This window comes from Patiria miniata, unplaced genomic scaffold, assembly GCF_015706575.1.
Source record: "Patiria miniata isolate m_02_andy unplaced genomic scaffold, ASM1570657v1 HiC_scaffold_24, whole genome shotgun sequence".
Lineage (NCBI taxonomy): Eukaryota > Metazoa > Echinodermata > Asteroidea > Valvatida > Asterinidae > Patiria > Patiria miniata.
The window spans coordinates 15,586,561-15,611,979 of record NW_024037063.1 but is presented as its reverse complement, the minus strand read 5'-3'; the positions used below and the strand labels follow the sequence as shown (position 1 = coordinate 15,611,979).

Sequence of the window (25,419 nt, the reverse complement as noted above, 5' to 3'; positions counted from 1 at the left end):
ACGTGTTAGAATAAGCACTTAAAAATACAGATTTTTCGCCAATCAGTAGCCGGCAGGGTGCACGTACGTACGTGGCCGGCCGTGCGTAGCTAGTTTAAGCATGGTTGATTATGCCTAGCCTCAATAATTTTGACTGCATCTTTAACCATGCAAAATAAGTCAATTTCAAACAGTTACATAAGTATCAGCATGGCTCTAAAAATAAAACTTTTTGTCAAAATAAAGCAAAGTGTAAAAGTGTACGCATGTTCTGTGTTTCTGCGTTGTTCGAAGAGGGATAGGCCCTACCCGTCTTTCATGGCGGGGTCGTCTGGCTCTGTCCTCGTCGCGGTGTGGGCCGCGCGGTGGCCGCACAGCTTGCGCCCGGACAAAAATAAAAATGAGCCAAGAAATGGTTGGGGAAAATATCACATTTTGGGGTTTTTTTTGAGTGATAAAAAGAAGATTAAAAAAAGTAGTTATTGTTTATTTAATTGGGATTACTATGAAATGAATATCACACATTTGCTAGATTTGATAAAATTGTAGATTTATAAACTTGTGAAATGTAAACTATTAAATCTCACTGGTCACAGAAAAAAACTCAAAATTTGGCCTGATTTAAATTGTTTTATCTCCAAAACGCAAACACCTATGAAGCTGAATTAAATGCCATTGAATTGGATTTGTGATTCGTTTTTCAATAGTACACAATTATACAAATCTTATTACTTTACCAAAATGACCTACTTTAGGTCCAGCTTAACGACTAATGTGCCAGTCTAATGTAGTGAAGTAGGATGCAGTACGTGCTCTATGCAGTTTTTCAGACACTGTTTTTGGACTCTTTTACCATGTTCAAAGACTTTTTTTCACTGGACTTTAAATGACAGTTTCAACTTTTATATTAACATCATACCGTCTAACTTTAGGGCTTAGGTCAACAGCTAGCATATATATGGCCTGTTAAATTAATATGTTTTGTTTTTACGTGTTACTTTGCAGGTCGGAAACATGGATCAATTGCCAAAGTTCAGGTGTTTGAGTAACGGTACACTTATGCTCGGATACAGTGCTGCTGCTCAGCAAGTTCTAGCTGCCAACAAAGGGAAACCTATCACACCATGTCTGTCAGCTGCAGTGGTAAAACAGAAGGCGAGTGAACAAGTCAATTGCCAAAGTTCAGGTGTTTGAGTAACGGTACACTTATGCTCGGATACAGTGCTGCTGCTCAGCAAGTTCTAGCTGCCAACAAAGGGAAACCTATCACACCATGTCTGTCAGCTGCAGTGGTAAAACAGAAGGCCAGTGAACAAGTCAAGCATTTCGGCGGAAATCCACAAGACACTATGTCTCTTCTGGGCCAGTACCAAATTCAGTTCGGTGCCTTCCGTGGTCAGACATTCAAATGGATGCTGGGAAATGGCCTCGGGTATTGTGGGTGGATGGCTGACAGCATGCGAGGTGAACGACCGACGGATGCTCCACTCAGGAAGAACAAGTTTGCCTTCAAGCTGTATTTGGAAACGTTTGCTGAAGGCAAAGAAGTTATCGCGAAGAAGAAAGCGGAACGTCTCCAAAGGCAGGCAGGTGATGCAAAGTTCACCGCCACCGTCGACCTCAAGGCCACCAGCCACCACATTGTCATCTTTGATGGTCGGGAAGTTGACACCTCAACGAATAAAGAAGAAGGTTCAATCAAGCCTTGACTAACCAAAAGGTAATAGTAGTAACCAAGTTATTAAGTGCACCCTCTTCAGCTCTGTGAACACTGTACATTGTATAAAAGTCAAAGTGAACTCATTCTGTAATTTTTCATTCTGTGTGCTCACATGGATTTTCAGCCATGTTTGTTTGTTTACTGTTTCAATTGTCTTGTAACTTCAGTTAATTGTTTAGGAAAAAAAAATCTATCTAACTATTTATGTTATTTATTTTTTAAAGAAGTCACCGTGAAGAAGAAAACAGAGGCAGTACCGGTGATGCAAAGTTCGCCACCACCATCGGCCTCCAGGACACCAGCCGCCTCCTTTGTTCTCGTGTACTAAAATTTTGCAATGTTGCACACTAATTTCAAAATGCTCTTATTTCAACCAGAATCAATCTCCTGGGCTGAAATTCGGACTTAATATCCCTTTTCTATGACTCTTCCATTTGAGACACATCGACCCACCTTGAAAATTCCTAGTTTTTGAGTAAAATCCATTTATCTATTTCATGAAAATCTTGTGGGGTACCAAAACGGTACCCTGCAAGTCGATAGGCATTCCTTGTGGGGTACCTCCCATTGTTCTGGGACCCCATAAGGCAGTGTTTATACGTTCACACTTGCCGACACAGATTGTTGCCACTGATTGCAGTCTCCTCCTGCTGCTGGACCCAGTGATCACAGTGATGTTCAGCATAAGACTACAACCAACCACACGATCCGATCATTGTAAGCTTTACAAAAAAGATGAATAAGGCAGGTCAACTTTTTAATGACCAAATGATACAGCTGATTATGCTTGACAATGCTCACGTTGTGCATTAGAGATTATTGTGCATGTGGCCAAGAAAAGAAAAAGTTTTTATCAATTCCTGTGCATGAAGGATGTAAGGCGTCCCTGCCAAAAGCAGACCATAGATGGGTGAATAATTGTGCTTGTCTGAGGCAGGCACTGGAGGAAAGCAGAGATTGATCCTGTGACCATGACGAATATGTGGTGGTGCCCGCCTCAGCCACACCTGATGTGCCTCCCCTTCCCCTGTGTCACCAGTTATTGATGTCAAGAAGACTGTGGCAAGTGAAAGTGTACTGCCGTCCTGCCCCAGTCCTCGTACAACTGCAAAACAACATCTACGGGACTTTATTCACACAGTAGGTACTGACATTATCATCTTTACCAAGTACTTGGAGTGCACCCAATGCAGCTGGAGCAACACAAAAATCTGAAAGCAGTAAACAAAAATTTCAGAAGACAGAGTTTTTTGTCAACCACAAGTATGGATGTGATGTCAAGGACTCATCAGGTGATCAAACTACTGCGGCAGTGTAGACTTGTCAACAGTGCTACGTGTATCTCAGCTCCAGAAGAAGATTGACGAACAGCACAGCGAGGCACATGAAGACTGCTCACTACCTGTCTGACGTTTACTGATTGTAAGGAAATTGGGTGGAATTGGTGCACTGACAGCTTCCTGGGCTACAAACATTAATTGGCAATGAATTTAGCCAAGTACTCAGCAGTGATCTGACAGCAAGTGAAGGCCATACATACAAGGCTGAAACCCATGGTGACTGGCCTTGTTGAGAAGTCCCGGTCAACTGGCATGACACGTACGTGAAGCTTCTCTATCTTGAGCAAGAGTGCTGTTGGAGCTAGCCACAGTTGAGGACACTGTTTGGTGAATGGCTTCCTTTGAAAAGTGTCTGCCACTTCATGGGAAAGTCTGCTGTTGGGTGGACAACTAAAGCGGCATCACCTGTGGTGTATTCATGGGATGGTTGTCCCAATGCATCTTTGAATGGAGTGCTAGTGACATTAATCATGTAAAAGAAGCGAAGGGAGGAGAACTGCATGTTCAGTACATCATGGGCTGCTAGATGATGACATTGTGTGGTGTATCATAAAAGAAGCTATTTGGGCAGCACTGTCGCTGTCGAACGAGACCAGTTGCCACGATTGAACAGTTGATCCATGGACTACACACTTGGTGTTCCATTGCTAAAAGCTGATGTGATGTGAAATATATGGGAAACTCAGGAAAAAACACATTGCATGTCTCCAAGACCCAGAGGGACTCCAGCTGTACCTCGTGAAAGGTGTTTATGGGCCTATTTTGAAGCAAAACAGGACACAAGCCTATATGTAATAGGATGAATTCTGTGCATTTGTGCATACCGGTATGTGCACATGATGCCATTGCACGATGCATGCCACGAACGCACACACAGTTCTTGCTCATGGTTGTTAGTCTCATGTAAGGCTCAGAATGTGTTGACGTGCACATTTTTGCAAAAACTTGGTGTGTTGGGATTAGCTGGAGGTAGGGGACTAGTATCTTGAGTGTGCCCAACAAAGACTATACAGGTTTTTTAAAGCTCGGCTTCGGTGCAGGAACGCCATCTTCTTTTAAGCATTTTCTTGGGGGGGGGGGGGGGTGGTGGTGTCCGTCAAATTGAATATGGCCACAATTTTTGGCCCCATCATCAGAGCCAGTTCATATCAGGTGGAATTTGAATGCCTCTGCGCAAGTGACAGTGTGAACCCTGCATCAAATGTTACCTTTAATAGTAACCCTTCAACGTTTAACATTATTACTTATTACCATGATACAAATTTACTGTGACTAACATAAAATTGGCAATTCGCATATTAAAAAACAAGTGGTACTCTTTGAAACTTTGCATTACAGTTTGCATTATTATCTATCAGAGAAGTAAGTAGGACATTTGCATAGCATTGTACCTCTTCAGTTTTCACACCCCACACTACTCTCAGTCAAAATCTAGTTTACAACAAAGATTTAATCCCGAAGGAAAAGAAAAGAAAAAACTGGTTTGCTGGCACGAATCAACACCAAAGACCCGATAGTGTTGACTGCATTCCAGAGTCAGCAGTATATTCACATGTGAAGGAAAACTCACCATCCCTTCAACATCAAAGATGTGGTAAATTTGGACAGAGAGGACAAGTGGTTTGAACTAGTAGGGCCAATGGTTTTCTGCGATGGCGGAAAACAGACGGAATTCGCGGAATCTGCTCCTTGAAATGGAAAACGGAATTTGAATCTGAAGAAAATAACTTCTGCAATTTTATTGATAAAAAAACATAATTTCATTAAATTTATTGAGTCCACAACAGATTATTGATGATTGATTGAACAGACGAGCCATAGAACAAATGAGCCGTGTTCATATCACGATTTTTTTGGGGTGAAAAAACGTTTAAGATCAGAGCAATATTTGTTATGAGATCATTAACGTAGTATGCATAGTCATGGAAATTCAAATGAACAAATGAATAATTTAAAGTTTGTTTTAATAAAGTTTGTAATGCAATAACACTACACACACCACAAATAATACAACAACACCTCAACCTCAAGTCATACACATCTTTGGAAATAAAATGGCATCGATAATCAAGAAAAAGATCAAACGACAGGCTCCATTAGTGCATTTATGTGCATCTGAGCATGCTAAGCAGTTCAGTGGTGATTTGTACGTAGATGGAAATATTCTCTTCTGCAAATTCTGTGAGCATATATAGTGTAGATTTCAAGCAAGTTGACACTGTGAAAGATCATCTGGAGAGCAAGAAACATGTGAAAAACAAATCTGCCAAGATTGCTGCTGACAAAGCCAAGTCAGATGGTGATGGCCAACCTCCAGCTAACCGCCAGGTGACCCTGTTTTCGGCCTTCCGATCAAAAGATATGCAAGAAGAATTTATTCTTGACTTTGTTAGTCTGTGTACCATAGCAGATATTTCTCTAGAGAAGACAGAAAAGACAAGTCCCTTCATGAGGAAGCATTGCAAACAAGGTGGAACATTACCACAGGCAGCTACACTGAGGAGTCTCTATGTGCTTCGCCAGTTTGAGGTCCATTTTTGGGCACTTAAACAAGCAGTTCAAGGTTGCAAAGTCTCCATCATCACTGATGAAACAACTGCCGTGCGAGAACACAGCATCTTCAATGTTATTGCACGCATCCAGGGAAAGTACTTCCTCACTGATGTCTGTACCATGGAAGCCTGCAACCATTCTACTCTCAGCGCATCTGTCATCAAAGCTGTAACCAGTGTGGGCATTGAATTCACAGTCTTGCCCACATCATCAATCTGTCAGCTGAAGTTTTTCAGCTATGGCCAGAGTTTGACAGGGTGGCAACTCTAGTCAAAATAGTGAAATCTGTCTTCTTCAAAAAAACCAGCACGCAAGACACCTTCTTGAAGTTCCTGAAAGATTACCTGCCCAAAGATCAGGTGAAGCCTCCCCCTCCACCAGTTTCAACTCGTTGGAACTTGTGGTTTAAAGCTGTGATGTACCACTCTGCCCACGTAAAAGAAATCAAGTCCAGTTTTTGAAATATTACTTTGACTTGAGGAATAATAATCTGCATTAAATCTTTTAAATAAGAGTTCATGTGATTATTATGCTACATCTTCCTTTTTGAAAGCATGCAGTTATCAGTGTACACTTTTTGCTCAGGGAAAAAAAGCTACAGTAAAGTTTATTCAATCTTTTTTTTCCAGGATGTGGATAAGAAGAAGTTAATTTTCAGCTAGTAGGGTCAGTGAGTCTTTTGTATGTTATGTCTATTAACTCATTGTTTACCTTCATGTTTTCCATTGTGTACTTCAGCAACAACATTTTGGCCGGCACTAGCCAGCATTGCAAATCACAGGCTGGCAGTTGGGGTAAAATGAAGCACAAAGACAACAGCAGAGAGGAGTGCTCAGAGGAAGAGCTGTGTCATCAAGATATGCACCACCTCCACCACGCCCTAGAGAGTGCCCTCATACAAGTGGCTGATGTTCTGCTACTCAAACGATGCTCTGGGTCATCAAGATAACGTAGGCACATACATCACAACAACCTATGGCAAAATCCTTAAGATGGATTCAACCAAGACAGTAAGTTCTAGTCATTTTGTTTTACTTAATGCAGTTCAACAATATAATTACAGAATGTACAGAAAGTATGTTGAAAATGAAGTGAAAGAGGAAGAAAAAGTTCCGAAATCGTGGCGCAAATCCTGCTTGATCCTATTCTAGATGTGGTCTCTGCAAGCAGTCTGTCATACTTTGTGGAGGAGAAAAACTCTCCAATTATTGGATGGTCTTCTAATTATTACAATTTTTATATTATTTATAGGTGACAAAGATGATAGCTAACCAAGCAGCTGGTATGGCAGCATGGACAACAAATGTACATGTAGGAATGAATATGGCCAGGTGCTGATCTTGATACTTACAGAGTATGAGGGTGCAGGATTGATGATGGCATAGGGCATCTTCAAGCACTACACGGAGACAGGTGAAAGCCCACCTCAACTACTCTATTGTACAATTGTTGTGTATCTGGGAATAGAAATGTAAGTATCCCATAGCTACTGGACATAATCGTTTGCCTTGATATCTGGCATTTCATTCAGTATTGGAATGGTATGCCACAACAGAATCACATCCTCGGAAAGGAACTTTCATGTTGGGCTGTTTGCAGCTATTTTCAAGAAGGACAACATTGACCTTAAGAAGCTGCAAGCTGCAAAGTAATGAAGAGAAGGCAACAACATCTCTTTACTGCCGCCATCAGAAACGAGGGGTACAAACAACAACCAGAATGACCACTGAGTTGCTTATCACATAGTCTTGGCCCAAGACATCCGGGATCAAGAGCGATAGTTGCAATGTTCTGTAGCACCTTTCTCGCACTAACGTCTTGGTCATTGTGTAACAGCTGCACTCCATTACCATATTTGGTATGCCAGTGAGAGATTTCAATATGCCAATGTATAGACCAACTTTGAACCAATGAAAAAGTTTGTTTTGTCTTATGTTGCTTAGTGAAGTGATGGCCCAAGTTGGGCTGTAAGTGGGCTGTGCTCACTTTTGTCACAGTCATTGAGACAGCAGGATCAGACTTCATTTTGTGCATTAAATGTTCCCCTCCACCATCTCCTTAACCCTGCCACGTCTTGTTTGCTCTTTACTATCTGAAATAATTACGAAGGAATGGCGGGTTTAGGCAGCCATTTCCCCCATTCTCATGGTTAAGAGACATTTGTTCACTTACAATTCTTGTTGATGTTCTAATATTGTACAGTTGCAATAGCGCTCGCGAGTCTCATGGGGCTAGGTTTCTGACTGAATTTTACATCAGTGGAAATGCAACTTTTTAATATGATGTCTTATTGATGAACATGGATATGGCCTATAACCACTTGTTTTGGTTTACAGGTACATGCATGTACCTTGTAGCTTCGGCTCTGTACCCAGCTAAAGTTTTGGGTCTGTGTTTTGTACCTTGTAGCTTCGGCTCTGTACCCAGCTAAGTCTTGGGTCTGTGCACTCTGTGGTGCCAGTGGTTGTATTTTGTAGCTTCGGCTCTGTACCCAGCTAAGTCTTGGGTCTGTGCACTCTGTGGTGCCAGTGGTTGTATTTTGTAGCTTCGGCTCTGTACCCAGCTAAGTCTTGGGTCTGTGCGCTCTGTGGTGCCAGTGGTTAGTGTATTTTGATCACTCAGTAGTGTTCAAAATCATGGGTGTGTGTCCCATGTACAAATTGATGTGACCGGTTTGCCCAATCATCGGTATCCGGCACAGTTATGAATGTGGAATAATTGGAATGAATTAAAAGTTTCAAGTGACTGTGGCATAAATTCAAACCTGCGAGTAATTACATGTGTTTTTGTTATTTGAGTCTGAGTATATATACCTTGGCCCTATTTGTACATTTACGTGTACATGTGCATGTAGGCAAGTGTAGTTTGGTAATTCTACCGGTAGATGTGATGTTTTGGAGCAGGGTCCAAAAGGAATCTCACTAAAGCCGTAATAGCCACTGTGTATTTTGCCTGATTTGGGTGCCACCTTTAATTCTTGGCCTGTGTTTCATAAACCACCAATGTGACAGGCTCTCGACCACTGGGAACTGGTTAACTGTCTCAAGTATTTAACCCTCCTGCAAACATACATTCTGTGCCAAGTAGTCCTTTCACTCAAAATCAATCAAGTGACTGTTTTTATATTACAGGCAAGAATTCCCAGCCCACTGGCAGTCGGCTGGGACTGCTATAATGCATTTGACTCCGGGTGATTGATAAGCCAGCTGTGCCAACAACTTGCCTGCTTTGTCTGTTCATGGTCTGTTGACTGACTTTGATTAGTTGCATTACTTGCTTGATATGATCTGACTGCTGGTGACTAGCCTGTGTTAAAAGTATAGCAGGGGAAGTGCATAGAAACTTTGACTGTCTATGAATGTTTAAATAGCAGGAGGTTTAATGGAGATTCCTATAATATACATGAGGAGTATCCCTACATGTAGCCTATACAGTAACATGCGAGTCATAACACATGAAATGCTGTACATACCCCTTTCTGACACTTTAAAATAGCATAATATTAGGGGTAGACATTGAACCCTTGGCCTGTGATATCCAAATTACTACTACAAGGTTTACCCGCTTACCTGTTTTCTTTCAAGGTTTGAAACATGGATCAAATGCTGGAGTTCATGGCATTTTCTTCCAGGTTACTGTGCTGCTGCTCAGTTAGCAGTATCTACATGTAGCTGATGCCAACAAGGGAAACCTACTACACCATGTCTGTCCACTGCAGAGTTGAAACAAAAGCCATGTGAACAAGTAAAGCATCTCAGTGGAAACCCACAAGACACTTTGTCTCTTCTGAGCCAGTATCAAATTTAGTCCATTGCCTTCCATGCTCAGACATTCATCAGAATAGTGGAGAATGGCCTCAGTATTCAGTTATGGGTAGATAAAGTCGACAGTATGCGAGGTGAATAACCACCAGAAACTCCACTATGTCCACTCATCAGCAACAACAAGTTTGCCATCAAGCACTACCTGGAAATGTTTGTTGAAGGCAAAGAAGTCATCAAAAAGAAGAAAGCGGAAACTTACCAAGAGGCAGGACAGACGGGCGCTGCACAGTTCACCAGCACCGTCATCCTTGAGGGCACCAGCCACCTCAATGTCATTCTAGATGGTTGGGAAGTTAACACCTGAATGAATAAAGAAGGTTGTTCAATCAAACCGTGTCTCGCCAAAAAGTTTTTTGTGAAAAGGGAAGGGGGGAGGCATATTTGCCTGTACTTGGAATTATTAAGGCTAATAGTATACATTGAGCATTTGTTAATTATGAAGGGATGGTGTATATTCTCATTGTCTCACCAAAAGGTTTTTTAGATGGGGGGAGGGGACAGATCTGCCTGAACTTGGAATGATTCAGGCTAATGCTTTGAGTTTTTGTCAATTTTGAAGGTATTGTGTAAACTCTTGTTTTTTCACCAACAGGTTTTTTTGTGAGAAGGGGGAGGGGATATCTGCCTGTACTTGGAAATTAATCAGATAAACATATTGAGTATTTGTCAAATGTATGGCAAATTTTGAAGGTACCGGTATTAGTGTATATTCTCATTTACTTCGCCAATATCTATCGTTGATCAATGTCAGTGACGAAGTACTGCTGAGAGCCGCATCTGATGTGGAGGCACAGTTGCAAGGATATTGCACATCTGCAGGTATGGTGACAAAAAAAGTAAAAAAATCATAGTCAAGGTTATGGTCCAGTGTTGTCAATTGTGGTTTGAGTGTTTGTGCTCTTGTAGCCTGATAGCACAGTTTTCAAAAAAAGTTGCATTATTCTTGTATGAATCTACAGGTCCATAAAACTGAAACAAAAATTAGTATACAAAATTGTGTCAGACGCTGAAGGTTTGTCTACTGTACCGGTACTACTGCTAACCCATCACAGTCTGCTGCTGGACAAAGTGATCACCGTGATGTTCAGCAAAAAAACTACAACCAAACTATACAATCTGATCACGGTAAGCTTCTAGTCCGTGGGACGAGAGCCCGAAAACGCTTTAGTTTTCGAGATAGGTGATCTGGTTCACCGAATTTTATAAAACTTGCCAGATATGTAGATTATGGTGTACCATATCAGAAAAACGTTGTTCCCCAGTCCACGAATTGTTTGGGAATGAGAAATTCTACGACAAAAACACGCACGAATTGTGCATGAGAAAAAGGAAAGAAATAGCGCCCTCTTTTGACACAGCAAATATACATTTTACACGCAATGCATGCGCGCGAGGCGGGTTCGCCCGTTTTGCTGAACATTTGTTTAATGTTAGATTCTAGCCTTTTTATTTGTAATTATTTCTAAAGCAAGATGCTTATTACAGTTTATTTCAATTTGAAATAACCAGGGAGTTCCTTATATTGTACAACATCTTGTAAATAACAAGCCTTTATGAAAGAATGTGTAAAACCCATGAGCCCCAGACAAATCCATTTTGAGAGAACTTGCAAGTTGCTTTGTTATATCCCACAAAAACTGTAAATCAGTCAATCTTCTCTTAATGGCTGCTAGTTAGCTGAAACGCATGATCATCAATAATATGGGGCAGGTGTCGTACTTAAATTGATTTAAATTTAGATTAAATTTGATAAGAACGATTTGAAACAATAAATAACAAATACGATCCAAATACTGTTTCCTTAACTTTTTTATTCCAACTTTGATGTGCTGTACATGACATACTGCATTCAGCCAAAAGAAATACACAGATGGAAAAATCTTAATCAGTTAGTGTTGTTTTCTTGAATGAACAATTTGAGTAAAGACGGCAGGTACCTCAAACAGGATGAGTTCATGTATTCCAAATTAAATGACAAAGATCCTCCCCAGAAGAAAGAGCCCCAAAAAAACAGCTTCCAGTCGCAGATAACTTTACAAAAGTTGTTTAAGGTGTGCAGGCATTCCACTTTTAGTAAAAACTTGGATTCAAAACCATCTAGTATACATTTGTTTCTTGAACTTCTGTTTTAAACAATACAACCAATTATATCCTTTTTGGCCCTATCCATTCCCCAAATCCCAATATACACCACATCAAACATTCATAGGGGTTTAATACAACTTCAAACACACCTTATGCAGTGTTACATGTATCTTTTTGCCAATTTGGTTAACAGCCTTCATGAAAAAGAAATTAAAACAAAAATAAGTTTTCTAAATGCCAGTTTGTAAACAAACACAAATGTGTTTTCACAGATATCAATTAGTCTGACCACACCAATGCAATGGCACTTCCTCAGTTGAATTTCTGCAATTGCAGTACATGTACATGTATAAGTGTCAAATACCAGAAACAATAAGAGCAATTACACAAATGCACCGAAACAATTCTGAGCACATCCATTTTGGATTTGACAATGTGCATAAGAAGTTCTTCATTGTTGTTGTCTTCCGTCGCCTGTAGCAATATTTCAGCCTGTAGGGTAGTACATTTGACCAGGGATTCTTGCCTCCTCTTCCTTGTAACTCGGCAGGTCACACACTTCTCCTTCCTGCAAAGGATGCACTGTTTGGGTAAAACGTGTTGTGATCTTGCTGCAGTCTTGGAAACCGTTTGCGTGGCTGAACGGAGTCTTCTCGTTTTCACAGGGGGGTGGGGAACCTTTTTGGCTGTTTCAGTTTCTAGAATACAGAAGAGAAACAGAAAATACAATCTTATTCAACTGTTTACATGTAATTAACATTTATTTGGTTGTATTTATTGAAATAAGGCCATTTTTTTTCAATGAAAATGTTGTGTTGCTCTCAAATAAACAAAATCAGGAGGGTATATGTTTCTTCCTTAAATTTTTGAGATTATCTTTTTTTTGGGGGGGGGGGTGTCAGTTGGGGAGGGTAAACAACAGTATACATTAAAACCTTCCCCTCCTTCGAAATTACAAATAAATGGAAAGAAAGTCATTAGTTCTTGGGCCTAATACTGGTATACACATGTGCATGTACATGGCCATGTATAAATTTGTGGATTGTACACTAGCACAGATGGACTCCCTTTCCTCCCTACGTTACACATACATTGCGTTTTTATAGCTAAAAGTAAAAGTTTCAAAAGATACATTAAACTCTTTGGACTGTCTTTTCATAAACAAAATACATTTCACATGGACACTGGATGAACTGAACTATGACAACAGTTTTCCAGTGTAAATTAGTTACAGACATCAGATAAATACTGGGGGGGGGAGGGAGATTATCAAAAGCACCTCACAACTTAGTCCGAGTAACTTGGACCCAACTTATCGCCTTTTTTAACATTTGGACATGGTCTGGCGATAGTAAGGTCCAAGCTAATACCGCGACCTGGACAACATCATCCTGTCACTGTCCCAAAAACCAACAGTTTCCAACAAAAAACATCAGATTTCACCTTCAAAACGGCCTCCAAATGACTAGATATGCCACCTGAGGTACAAGTAGACATCGATAATTAAGATGGTTGTACTGAAGTTTACTTACGATCCGGAAAAAAGTCAAATTTTCCGTTCATTTCGGAGAGCTCCCCTCGCCATCTTGAACACGTTAAATTTCCAATCGTGTTTAATGTTTGAACGACGCGATTTCTTCTACATGCCCAGCGTACATTCGATGGTCCCCGTATCCCGAGTGCGATTCCGTTACCGAGCGTGCGCGATGCATCGATTATGATAATGAGTGGACTGGATCACGTTTATAAACACATGTGCATTTCAAACGATAATAGGGAGTCGGGAACTAGCGCAGCTTTTATGGCGGGTACCAGTTCAAGCTGGTTCCCGATTCTCTTTTACAGTTCGAAATGCACATGTATGTGTTTACAAACGTGATCATTATCATAATCAATGCATCGCGCGCGCTCGGTAACGGAATCGCACTCTGGATACGGGGACCATCGAATGTACGCTGGGCATGTAGAAGAAATCGCGTCGTTCAAACATTAAACACGATCGGAAATTTAACGTGTTCAAGATCGCGAGGGGAGCTCTCCGAAATGAACGGAAAATTTCACTTTTTTTCCGTATTGTAAGTAAACTTCAGTACAACCATCTTAATTATCGATGTCTACTTGTACCTCAGGTGGCATATCTAGTCATTCGGAGGCCGTTTTGAAGGTGAAATCTGATGTTTTTTGTTGGAAAATGTTGGTTTTTGGGCAATGACAGGATGATGTTGTCCAGGTCGCGGTATTAGCTTGGACCTTACTATCGCCAGACCATGTCCAAATGTTAAAATAGGCGATAACTTGGGTCCAATTTACTCGGACTACTCACAACTATACTTGTATAAGTTTATCACACCATCCTCCCCCTGCAGTTTTTTTTTTATGAAGGTTACCAAATTTGTTAATGAATAGAAATGGAAGCAGCAGTTTCTATACAAATAAAATGTACCTGCAACTTTAGACTTCTCTTTTTGCTGGGCTTGAACTGCTCTCTTCACCTTGGACTTGTCAGTGTACTGACTGTAGCATGACCTATACAGAAATAAAATGTGGAGGTTTACATTTACATAGTACCAACATGACCAATAGGCCTACATTGTACCATGACTACACAATTGCAAGGCACTAACATGTTGACATGGTTGACTATTAAACTATGCTAACGTTACACAATCATTGACTGCATTTAAGTAGTTTTAGGAAGGCATAAAAATCTACATGTTCTGTGCATGCAGGCCCCCCTATGCCATGAATTTTCAGAGCCCCCCCCTTGACCCCCTCCCCCCTTCATGCCCTTGCCCTTATTTTATTTCGATCATAAAATAGTCAAGTCATCTGGTCATGGACATGATGGTAGGTTAGTATGATATTACACGATCTCGAAGTGAAGGGAAGTGTATGATTTGTATCTCACCGATGATGACCAGCATTCTCTGGGATCGTGAGATTGCAACCGCATACTGACGGGCTGAGTAGCAACACTTACGCCGGCTGACGTGGCGGATGTTTTGGCGATGAACTGCTTGCCATCTCGGCTTGCGGTCCTTTTGTGAAGGCCTTCCAGACGTCGGTAAACTCAAGGAAACGTGACTAGCTGTGCTCCGTAAATAACTGCACTTCACCCTTTCCAGTCGGAAAGTGCATGAGACACTGAACTGATGATTTTGGAGCATTTTCACCTTCTGTCTCCACTGCGGTCTCGGACTCGGTACTTGCTTCCGACGACGCCATGTTGGACTTGCCTCTTGTCGACGTATATATTACGTGCAATTTGATTGGTTCTTTGGCGATGCAACACAAACCTTGCACGTTATTGGTTGATTTTTATCCTCTCTCGGGCGTTATATTTGTCTAACGATTTTTTTGGCTGCAACCTCGAATTTGATGTTAATTAAAATTCATTTGTGAAGTCCCAAACCACCCAGGAATGCGGGAACGTGGTTTGTTAGCGCTTTCTATTTTTGATCAATGGAATAAGAAATATTAGAAAAAATTCGGAAAACCAGATCGCGTAACGAGCGAAAAAAAGGCCTCGTCCCACGGACTATTCATAAAATAAGATGAATAAGGCAGGTCAGTTTTGTGATGACAGAATGATACAGCCTATTACACTTGACAACACTCACGTTGTGTCCTTCACACGTGCTGGTAAACAACGAAAAGTCTATGGTAGAACACATACTATGTATGGAAGGAAGTGAACAAAATACATTATATGTATGTGCCGGTGCGCGTTGTCCGCTCGCGAGTTGTACTGTCCTGATCAACTGGAACAGGCAGGGACGGTGTAACCGTCGAGTCTTGAGGAGTTGGCACTGGCAGTTTTGGCGATGATGGTTGCGGCAACGCGGTTGAGGGATCCACCTCAAGATACGCAACTTTCAATCTATTCAAACTCACAGCGTCGCTCTTGCCGTTGATGTCCAGTGTATAGTATTTGTCTGCTCGCTCAAGTACACGATATGGGCCCTTGTACAGAGGTTTAAGTGGTTTGCGCACATAATCACATCGGACGAAAACGTGTATGCAAGACAACAAGTCCTTGTGAAGCTGTGTGGTGCGGGTGTGCGGTCGTGTAGGTGCTGGCGCTATCTGACGCATAATGCGCTTGAGGCAATGTACATAATCTCCAGGGTCTAAACCGGGATCATCGATGGGTGTGACAAACTGTCCAGGGAGGCGCAAGGTAGTTCCAAAGACGAGTTCTGCTGTCGAACACCCAATGTCCCGTTTGACGACTATAGGTATGCCCAGTAGAACAAGAGGAAGTGTTTCCGTCCACCTGTTGGGCTAGTTCTGTGCTTTGAGTGAAGCTTTCAACTGTCTGTGGAAACGCTCTACAAGGCGGTTTGCAATAGGATGGTAAGATGTAGTACGGATGCGCCTACTGCCTAGTTATGTTGTCAAGGCGTTGAACAGGGCTGATTTGAATTGTCGGCCGCGGTCGGTGGTGATTGTCGATGGTGTGCCATATCTTGTCACCCAATTGCTCACAAACGCCCTGGCTACAGTTTCTGCAGTTATGTCTTGGATTGGAATGGCTTCCGGCCACCTTGTGAACCGATCAATGCACGTGAGAAGGTTTGACTGACTGTTGGACGGTGGAAGTGGGCTGACAATGTCAATATGCACGTGGTCGAGGTGGGCATCAGGCTTGAGAGTGGCTCTGATTCCAGGATGCGACTGTGAATGCAAGGAGTCGAATACTGCTCGGTGCATCGCCTTGGGGACAAAGGGTCGAGGGGTTCGGGTAGCCATGTCGCAAGTCAGGGTGTTCTCACTTGCGACCAGTGGAATGTCCTTGGAAGAACCGACTGTTGCTTGTGATGGAGTAAGTCCTCACCATTGTGCTGATGCTCGGCCATGACCTGGAAATCAATTGAAGATGATGACATGGCAAAGAATGTGTTCAGGCTAATGCGTGACAATGTGTCAGCGACATCATTGTGTTTACCTTAACATGTCTGATGTCAGTTGTGTACTGAGACACGTAGTCAAGTTGTCGGATCTCGCAGGGGGGGGGGGGAGAATTATCTATCTGAGCTTGCAGAGAGTACATGCGTCAGCGGTTTATGATTAGTTAAGATGGAGATGCGCGGCCCTCGACTACATGGCGGAAGGCAAGGTAAGCCGCCAACAGTTCCCGGCCGGCCGACCGACCGAACGTATTGTACTTGGTCTCCGCAGGTTGCAGCCTTTGTGAAAAGAATGCAATGGGGCGCCAGACGCCATGTTCCATCTGTTGTAGGACTCCATGTACCCACGGCAAAATCAGAGACACCAACCATCAAGCTTAATTCAGCATCGGATCGAGGATGGGACAAACGAGTTGCATTGATCAAAGCCAACTTGACTGCTTCAAAGGCATCGATTGCCGTGTCAGTCAGTTCGATTGTCTTCTTGGGTTTTCCAGCGAGAAGGTTGGTCAGAGGTCGTGCCAAGGCAGCACAATGGAGTATGAAGCGGCAATAGAAGTTGACCAGACCAAGAAATTCACGCAATTTCTTGGTTCAATTGGGGACTGGAAATTATTTGATCGCGTTGACCTTTGTGTCCAGTGGCCAAATACCGTCCTGGTTGATTTGGTGGCCTAGGTAGTGTAGTGATGGAACGATTCACTACAACGCCATACTGATTGCTCGAAAAGCGTACGAAGACGCGATCCCCCTCACCCAATTGGGGTGTACACCTCTTTAGTTGGTGTAGTTTTGGTGCACATGTGGTGTACACCAAATGTGCACCAGCTCTATGCAAATGATGAGACTACACCAAACATACACCCCAAAATTTTAGCCATAATGTACATACACCAAAAGTACACCACGTCAAGTTGGTTATCAAAGCACAGCACCAAATATACACCACTTTTTGTTAGTTCTTTCAACACTGCACCAAACATTCACCAGATAAAGTTGGTTGTCAAGCATGGCACCAAATGTACACCACGTTTGGTTATTTCTTTGGATATTTGGCAGTTGACCTATGACCTTACATTCCATTCACACAACTCCCCTGCAGAGTGCGGGAAATTTGAATTCAGTCAGTTGGCAGTTAGAGCAGAGTGGTGGTGGCAGTGTCAGGGCAGTCGGCAGTTGTGGCTGTTGGCTAGAAAGTTTGCATTTTTGTGGTAGAAATTGCGATGTGGAGCCATCTCAAACGCACCCTTCTTCTACGGTAGGGGCGTGGGAACCATATTAGAAAAAAAGGGGGCGGGTTTTTTGTTATGCCCACCATGGAACCACTGTTCCCACATTCGTAGAGAAATGGAACTTTTCCACAGCCATTGACATTCATGAGAAAAAAAATTCCAGATGTAGAGCCATCGCGAACACACCCTTTTAGGGGCGTGGCAGCCATATTGAAAAAAAGGGGGTGGGGTTCTCATTATGCCCACAATGGGAAAAATGTGCCCACGAATGAAGCTAATTCCCACAGACGTTACTATTCGCGAGAAAAAATTCAGACGTGGAGACATCGCAAACACACCCTTTTAGGGGCGTGGCAGCCATAGTAAAATGGGGGTGGGGGTAGTCAGTGATGCCCCTTTAAAGGGAAAATACAACATTTGCAAACATCAAAAAATAAAACTACCAAATCATTTTGAAATACCTTGCTGGACTGTTAGTGAATGACAGTGTAAAGCATCATGTGGGCACATTTTTCCCATGGTGGGCATAATGAGAACCCCGCCCCCTTTTTTTCAATATGGCTGCCACGTCCCTAAAAGGGTGTGTTCGCGATGGCTCCACATCTGGAATTTTTTTTCTCATGAATGTCAATGGCTGTGGAAAAATTCCATTTCTCTACGAATGTCGGAACAGTGGTTCCATGGTGGGCATAATGAAAACCCCGCCCCCGTTTTTTCTAATATGGTTGCCACGCCCCTAAAAGGGTGTGTTCGAGATGACTCCACATCTGAATTTTTCCCCCTCATGAGTATAAATGTCTGTGGGACGTTACATTCGCTCATGAAATTTTTCCCAAGGCGGGCGTAATATTTACTGCCACGCCCCCAAAAAGGTACTTTTGTGGTGGCTCCGAATCTGGAAAACACTTATACGCTATATAATTATGTCTTTGTGAAGTTTCCTGCTTTTGTGACAAGTGGGAACAACCATTTTAACTGCGGGCATGATGAGTCCCACCCCCCTTTTTTAAATTGATGCCACGCCCCTAAAAGGGTGAATTTGCGATGGCTTTACATCTAAAACATATTTTCGCATGAATATGAACATCTGTGCCAAGTTTCACGCTTTTATGCAAAAGTGCACAATTTTTTTCACATATCCACTGGACTATTGGAAACATCATTTCAAGGATTTACCAGTGGTTTAGGGTGTGTGCAAGGATGGACTATGATGTGAAAGCATGTTAAAAACTCAACCACCCATGTTTTGACTCTACAATAGTAGAATGTCTTCATGTTGTTCATTACACATTTAATGTATGGCAAAGAAAGTAAAATGTATTTTATACAGATCCTAAAGAGCTAACGCAATAAACATGTGCACACATCTCTGGATTATTTCGCAAGGATTATTTCCTCACAGAGGCACCAAATTTGCATACATAATGTGCAGAACCAAAACAGCACCACTGCACTGGTGCGCTTTTGGTGCTAATTTAAAATTGGAACGCACCTCAAGCGCACCACCCCTGTGTGGTGCGCTTTTGGTGCTAATTTAAATAATTGGAACGCACCACAAGTGCACCCCATCACCAAAATTGGTGCAGTTTTGGTGTAAGGATTTAGTACTGCTGAAATTTTGCCCACGCACCAAATCTGCACCATTAATGCCACACCAAACAGCACCACACTCATGTGTGGTGCGCTTTTGGTGCTAATTAAAAAAATTGGAACGCACCAAAACTACACCCCGTGCACTTTTTTCAGGTTTAACTTTTTACAGGGTACACCAAATCAGCACCATTTACAAAGGAGTTGTCAATTTGGTGTACACCAGCTTTTGATAAACACTACACCAAAACTACACCATATGTACACCAAATCTGCACTCCAATTGGGTGAGGGGACTCGTGCTCCTCCTCGCTATGAACCAGCCTTGGACCAATATGCTGCCAGGTCTGGGCCAGTTCTGGCTGCCATAGGCTATAACCAGTCCTGGCCCAGTTCTGGCCCGGCCGAGTGTGAACCAGCCTTTGGCCAACCGTTTGCCAGGTCTGGGCCAGTTCTGGCTGCCACTGGCTAGCCAGCTTTGGCCCATGTCTGGCCCGGGTGAGCAATAACAGGCCTAGACCAAGGGTGGCAAGGCCTGGACCAGCCCTACCTGCCGGGTCTTGTCGGGACTGGGCCAGCCCTGGGCCAACCCTCTTGTGCTAGCTGGGATGTGGTCGAGTTCAGCCTTAGCGATTTTTTAATTTGTCTGGAGCAAGGCACCGTGGCCTGGCGGATACAGGAGGGCCTTTCGTTATGATGTGATGGGTGACATCATGTTTGGGAATTGCATCATTGAAGCAAGGTCGGGTAATGGCACGGAACTGACCCAAAATGGCCGTGTATCGAGTGTTCGGGATAGGCCAGCAAAACCAGGCTGAGAACATTGGTGCTTGTTGCAATGCCTTGGATGCTAAGACTAGTCGTGGAATCTATGAGTTTCCTGTCTTTCATGTCAACCAATAACCCGAAATAGCGTAAAAAATCTGCTCGAAAATCCACCTGCGTGTACGCCTATGACCTAAATCAATTGTCATTGAACGCTTATCGTATACATGTGTGAATCTGTGTCTTGACTGCCTCGAGCACAAAATCACTTCTGCAGCGCTGCTTGTCTCGTGGCGTTGGAGGGAGGATGCTGACTTCTGCACGGGTGTCCACGAGGAACTTGGAGCCTGTGATTTTGTCATACACATGGAAAAGGCAACATTGATTGGGTGTGCCAGTGGATGAAGTCGCCCCTATCCGCTGGCCAGCTGGTTTCCCTGGGCCGTGTTGGAACTGTGGTAATGCGTATGTAGTTGCATGGCTCCTTGCAGTACAGGAGCTTTGTCCAGGTTTCCAATGGTACCAGCAGGAATCAGTAGGGTTGTCCCCCGATGCGAAAGAACTGCGATCGCGTCTGTGCTGGCTCTGGTTGCGACTGCGGCTCCTCGACCGACCGTGTTGATACTGGTTTTGGCGCACCAACAACTCCATTTGAGCCGTGAGCCTTTCGACCAGAGCTTGAAGCAATTCTATTTCCGATGCAGCGGATGGCTTGACTGCGGCAACAAGTGCTGGTGCTGGAACCGCGGCGCAGGCCTGAGCCGGTGATGGGGAAACTTCAACGACTTGTGTGATCAAGGCCAAAATAAGTTGGATATTCGTGGGCAGGCGTTGCATGAACAACTGCTTCAGGATTGCAGGCCTTAGGGTGTTATCTCCGAGGAGTTGTTCCATGGTACTGCGAAGTAATTGTGAAGGCTTTTAATCTCCAAGCTCTTCTGTGGTCAACAGTGTCCTCAACCAAGGACATACCCAATCATGGGACTGTACAGTTTCTTGACCTGACCTTTGACCTGTTGATCCAATCATCCAGGGCTCAATTTCACCTGTTTTCTGCTAACAGTGCCATGATATTGGGCCTACAGGCCAGCTGGCCTACAGGGACAGCTAGCAGTGAATAAACGCATTATCTTGATGTGACAGGGGGAACACAGGATCTTCAAGTTTAGATGGAAATACTGCTTTTATTTCTCAATGGCCGCATGACAGCAAAGCGCAGCCAGCGCTGTAAAACTTTCTTTAAATTACAAGACTTTACAACATGCGTGTGCTCTTGTTGGTGGCTAATGTAATATCTTAGGGAAATAACTGGAACGGACTCACCGTAAACCATAGACACTGATAGAGTAAGATTCGTTCATAGCGAGCTGCCATCTTGGAACTCCTTTTATTTGATAACATGTAGTTCGTGCCATACGACATCTCCCCCTTTTCTAGAACAAAATAAACTGGTTAAGAAAACACATTTACAATGCACATGATTGAGTCTGGGTGTTCAATGTTAGAAAGTGTCTGCAAAATGTTGAGTGTTCCAAATCAGCTCCTAGAGTCCAATGTTCTTGGTTCAAGCAGATTTCTAGAGTTCTTGAATTAAATCAGAATGAATTTGTAATTCAGAGATGAGTGCGAGATAATGCAAGATTGATTGATTGATTTTAACCGAGTAATGAGTGATTGAGTGATTGAGTGATTGAGTGATGGAGTGATTGAGTGATGGAGTGAGGACAGTTCAGTGTTCTAGTACATGACGTAATCCTGCTGCCATGCTGGTGGTTTCCTCATTCGCTGAGACTGTCTCACTCCCTGTTGCTGAGCATCTGGGTTTTGTTGGACTGGATCCTCCAGTTGGATCTCGAAGTCTGGCTCAGGTGGTGGTTGTGGCATCCGGACAATATGCCGCCTGTTCCGACGATATTCTGCGCCATTCACTCTCACGATGTAAGAACGGGGTGTGTCTGCTTTACAGAGGACCTCTCCGATTGGACCAAGTTTGCCCTTTGTTCTAATCTTCACCCGGGCTCCTGTTTCCAGTTGATCCAATGCCTTGGCGCCATGTTTCTGGTTGAAGTAGACTTCTCCCTTGGACTTGGATGCAGCGTCTGCTTGTTTCAACTTTGTCTGGTTGATTGGTTTCTGAAGGAGATTCTTGGGCAACATTGGTAGGGTAGTGCGTAACTCTCGGCCCATCATCAGACTTGCAGGACTGACACCAAGACTTGGAAGTGGGGTCGCGCGGTATGTCATGAGAGCTCGTATGGGATCTGGTTGACGCAGGATACTCTTGGCCACATGGACAGCTTTTTCGGCCTGCCCATTTGCTTGGGGATAGTGTGGACTGGTGGTAATGTGGTTGAAGCCAAACTCTCTAGCAAACTGTTGAAACTCTCCCAGGAATTGTGGGCCGTTATCTGATACAACAACTTCAGGGATCCCATATCGTGCAAAGGTAGTTTTCATGAAGTTGATGACTGCTAAGGCTGTTGTCTTCACAAGGTGATGAATCTCGATCCACCTTGAGTAGTAGTCAACGATCACTAAGTACACCTTCCCTTTCAGCTCTGCAAGATCGCACGCGATTCGTTGCCATGCTCGTTGGGGTAAAGGTGTTGACATCAGGGGTTCCGCCTTCTGTGCTGGTTGCTTTTCTCTGCAAAACTCGCATTGTTGAATGTGCTGCGCGATGTCAGTACCGATTCCAGGCCACCATATGGCTTGATTTGCACGGAGTCGGCTCTTGGTGACCCCATGGTGACCCTCATGGAGTTTCTCCAGCATTTCCTGCTGCATCTTCTGTGGGATGATGATGCGGTCCCCATATGTCAGTATGCCGTTGATCTGGCTTATCTTATCTTGTTCCTCCCAGTATCGCTTGACATCAGGATCTACGTCCTTGATGTACTTTGGCCAGCCGTCTTTCATGTACGACGATACTAGGGACAATACGTTGTCTTGCACTGTCTCATCTGTGATTTCTGCAAGTTTGGCATCCGAGGCTGGCCACTGGCTTGTTACCATGCTCACGTGTGCTGCAATTTCTGCTGCGAGATCATCACTGTCATCAGCTGTCTGGTCTGTATGAACTGAGAAAACTTTGATTTCTCTTTGTTTAGCCGCAAGCCAGCTTTCTGTAGGATTTGGACTACACGATGCACACGTTGATCGTGCTCTGCCTGTGTTCGGCCGGTGATGAGAATATCATCTATGTAGACAACTACACCATCCAGATTCACGAGTAGGTCACACATAATACGCTGATACAACTCAGGCGCTGATGTGATGCCGAAAGGGAGTCGCGTAAAACAGAAACGCCCAAATGGAGTTATGAAGGTTGTCAATTTCTGACTGTCACTAGCAAGGGGTATCTGCCAAAACCCGTGCTTTGCATCGAGTAAGGAGAACACTTGTGCACCAACAATCTTTCCCAAAACCTCTTCCAGGCTGGGGATAGTGAAACGCTCCCTCTGCACAGCTTTATTCAGTTGTCGCAGATCTACACAGAGTCGAATCTGGTTGTTCTTCTTGGGTACAATCACGATTGGAGCACACCACTCTGTCGGCTCAGTGATGCGCTTCACGATACCTTGGGTTTCCATCTTTTCCAGTTCTTGCTTCAACTGGGGAAGTAGGGGCAAGGGGATTCTGCGAGGAGCGGTCACACAGTATGGAGTAGCGGAGTCGGTTATCTTTATGTTAACCGGTGGGCCTTCAAGACAACCCGTGCCTTCAAACACGTTGTCTCGGTTCACCATGGTGTACACCCGCTGTATCAGACCAAGTGCTTCACATGCTGTCTTGCCAATGACAGGCTGACCACTGGCAAGAATCTGGAACACCAACGAGTACTGACGATTCTTCATTTCACATGACAGTTTCTTTTGTCCAAGAGGTTTGGCCTTGCCACCAAAGTAGCCATGCAAGCGAAGTGTCGTTGGCTGCAATGTCTTATCACTGAGTTTCAGTGATTTGTACACGTTAGCGGGTAGGATGTTGACTTCCGAACCTGTATCTAGCAGGAACTGCACCATCTGTCCCTGCACTTTGATAGGTTGTCTCCACACATCACCATTTAGTATGTCATGGCTGGTGTGATGCACTGTTCCAACGAAGAAATCATTAGTTTCAGTGTCCCCATCATCGCTGTCAGTTGGATCGTGCTGTACTGTATGCAACTTCTTCGGTTTAGCGCGACACACTACCGAGAAGTGACCAAGTTTCTGGCAGTAGTTACACTTTTGTCCACTTGCTGGACAGGATTGGTGGCTTGGATCTCTGCCACATCTACTGCATCTCTTCCCGCCTTGTTGAGGTTTGGCACGTGTCTGTGGGGGTGGCTGTTTGAACGATGGCTTGTACGGTTGCTTGTACGGTTGCTTGGCGTTTCGGTGTAGTGCGTGAACTGATACTGTGTCTGCATTAGGGCTGTTCTTAAATTCACGCAAGTCCTTGACAGCTGTTTCAAGGATTTTGGCCAAGTCCACGGCTGCTTTGAAGGTGAGACCATCTTTGGTGAGAAGATGTTTCTGGATATTGTTGCTGGTCAGACCACACACAAGCCTGTCTCGCAATGCGTCGTCGAGAAACTGGCCAAATTTACATGTACTGGCCAAGTTTTGAAGTGTCATGGCATACTGTGCAATGGTCTCTGATGGCTGTTGATCCCTTTTGTAGAAGCGAAAACGCTCTGACACAACCAGGCGTTTGGGTCCATAGTGGGCGATCAACAACTCACACAGTTCTGTGTATGTTTTCTCAGTTACTGGGGTTGGCTCTGCAAGACTTTTAGCAGTTTTATACACAGTTGGACCGACTGCACTTAACAGAACAGCTGTCTTTTTCTCCTGAGCAATGTCATTTGCTTGAAAATACAAGTTCAGCCGCTCAACATAGTTACGGATATCTTCCACCTCATCATATTTGTCGAGGCGACCGATCAGCGGTGCGCGAGAGTGCGCCCCCTGTTGTGGAGTTTGTGCCATTGTTCTGAACCGTCACTCGTGCGGTGAATTTCCGACGTAAAAATGCCCTTGTTACGTGTCCAAAAAGTCAAGTGACGTTAGAATACTATGCCCTAAATGTCCGCGGGTATATTAGAAACCCAGCGCTGCCACCATGTAATATCTTAGGGAAATAACTGGAACGGACTCACCGTAAACCATAGACACTGATAGAGTAAGATTCGTTCATAGCGAGCTGCCATCTTGGAACTCCTTTTATTTGATAACATGTAGTTCGTGCCATACGACAGCTAATACAAAACTGAACTGAAGAAAACTAAACCACAGGATGTTGGCCAGTCCCTCACATTCCTGGGCAAACCACACAGGGATCATGAATAAACAAAGCTAAAAAGGGGGTGATAAAACAAAGCAACTAGTGTTGAAAAGCTAGAGTCTATCTAATGAATAATAATGCGGTACATGT

The 25,419-nt window shown here is 43.6% G+C and overlaps 2 protein-coding genes and 2 long non-coding RNA genes across 6 annotated transcripts; all 4 read right to left on the bottom strand.

Annotated features, from left to right (window-relative positions):
• Positions 1-6,835: 6,835 nt before the first annotated feature.
• LOC119731906 lies at positions 6,836-10,468 on the bottom strand. Of its 3 annotated transcripts, XR_005271496.1 has the most exons (4): positions 10,137-10,468; positions 9,616-9,716; positions 7,995-9,304; positions 6,836-7,942 (listed from the first exon to the last, which is right to left on the bottom strand). It is a non-coding gene; the product is annotated as an uncharacterized LOC119731906 (long non-coding RNA). The 3 variants fall into 3 exon arrangements; XR_005271495.1 differs by having other exon boundaries at positions 6,836-9,304; positions 10,111-10,468; XR_005271494.1 differs by having other exon boundaries at positions 6,836-9,304.
• A 739-nt stretch (positions 10,469-11,207) lies between these two features.
• On the bottom strand, positions 11,208-16,520 carry LOC119731905. Its single transcript, XR_005271493.1, has 3 exons — positions 14,410-16,520; positions 13,945-14,027; positions 11,208-12,199 (listed from the first exon to the last, which is right to left on the bottom strand). It is a non-coding gene; the product is annotated as an uncharacterized LOC119731905 (long non-coding RNA).
• A 3,694-nt stretch (positions 16,521-20,214) lies between these two features.
• Positions 20,215-20,892, bottom strand: LOC119732325. The gene has a single exon (XM_038205784.1). It carries the CDS (start codon positions 20,890-20,892, stop codon positions 20,215-20,217), a length of 678 nt encoding a protein of 225 aa, XP_038061712.1.
• A 2,123-nt stretch (positions 20,893-23,015) lies between these two features.
• Positions 23,016-24,974, bottom strand: LOC119732324 (uncharacterized protein K02A2.6-like). The gene has a single exon (XM_038205783.1). It carries the CDS (start codon positions 24,972-24,974, stop codon positions 23,016-23,018), a length of 1,959 nt encoding a protein of 652 aa, XP_038061711.1.
• Between the last annotated feature and the right edge of the window lie 445 nt (positions 24,975-25,419).

What these genes read in the sequence shown, in the direction of transcription:
- LOC119732325 (XM_038205784.1), bottom strand. Translation starts at nt 20,892, where the DNA reads ATGGAACAACTCCTCGGAGATAACACCCTAAGGCCTGCAATCCTGAAG.
- LOC119732324 (XM_038205783.1), bottom strand. Translation starts at nt 24,974, where the DNA reads ATGGCACAAACTCCACAACAGGGGGCGCACTCTCGCGCACCGCTGATC.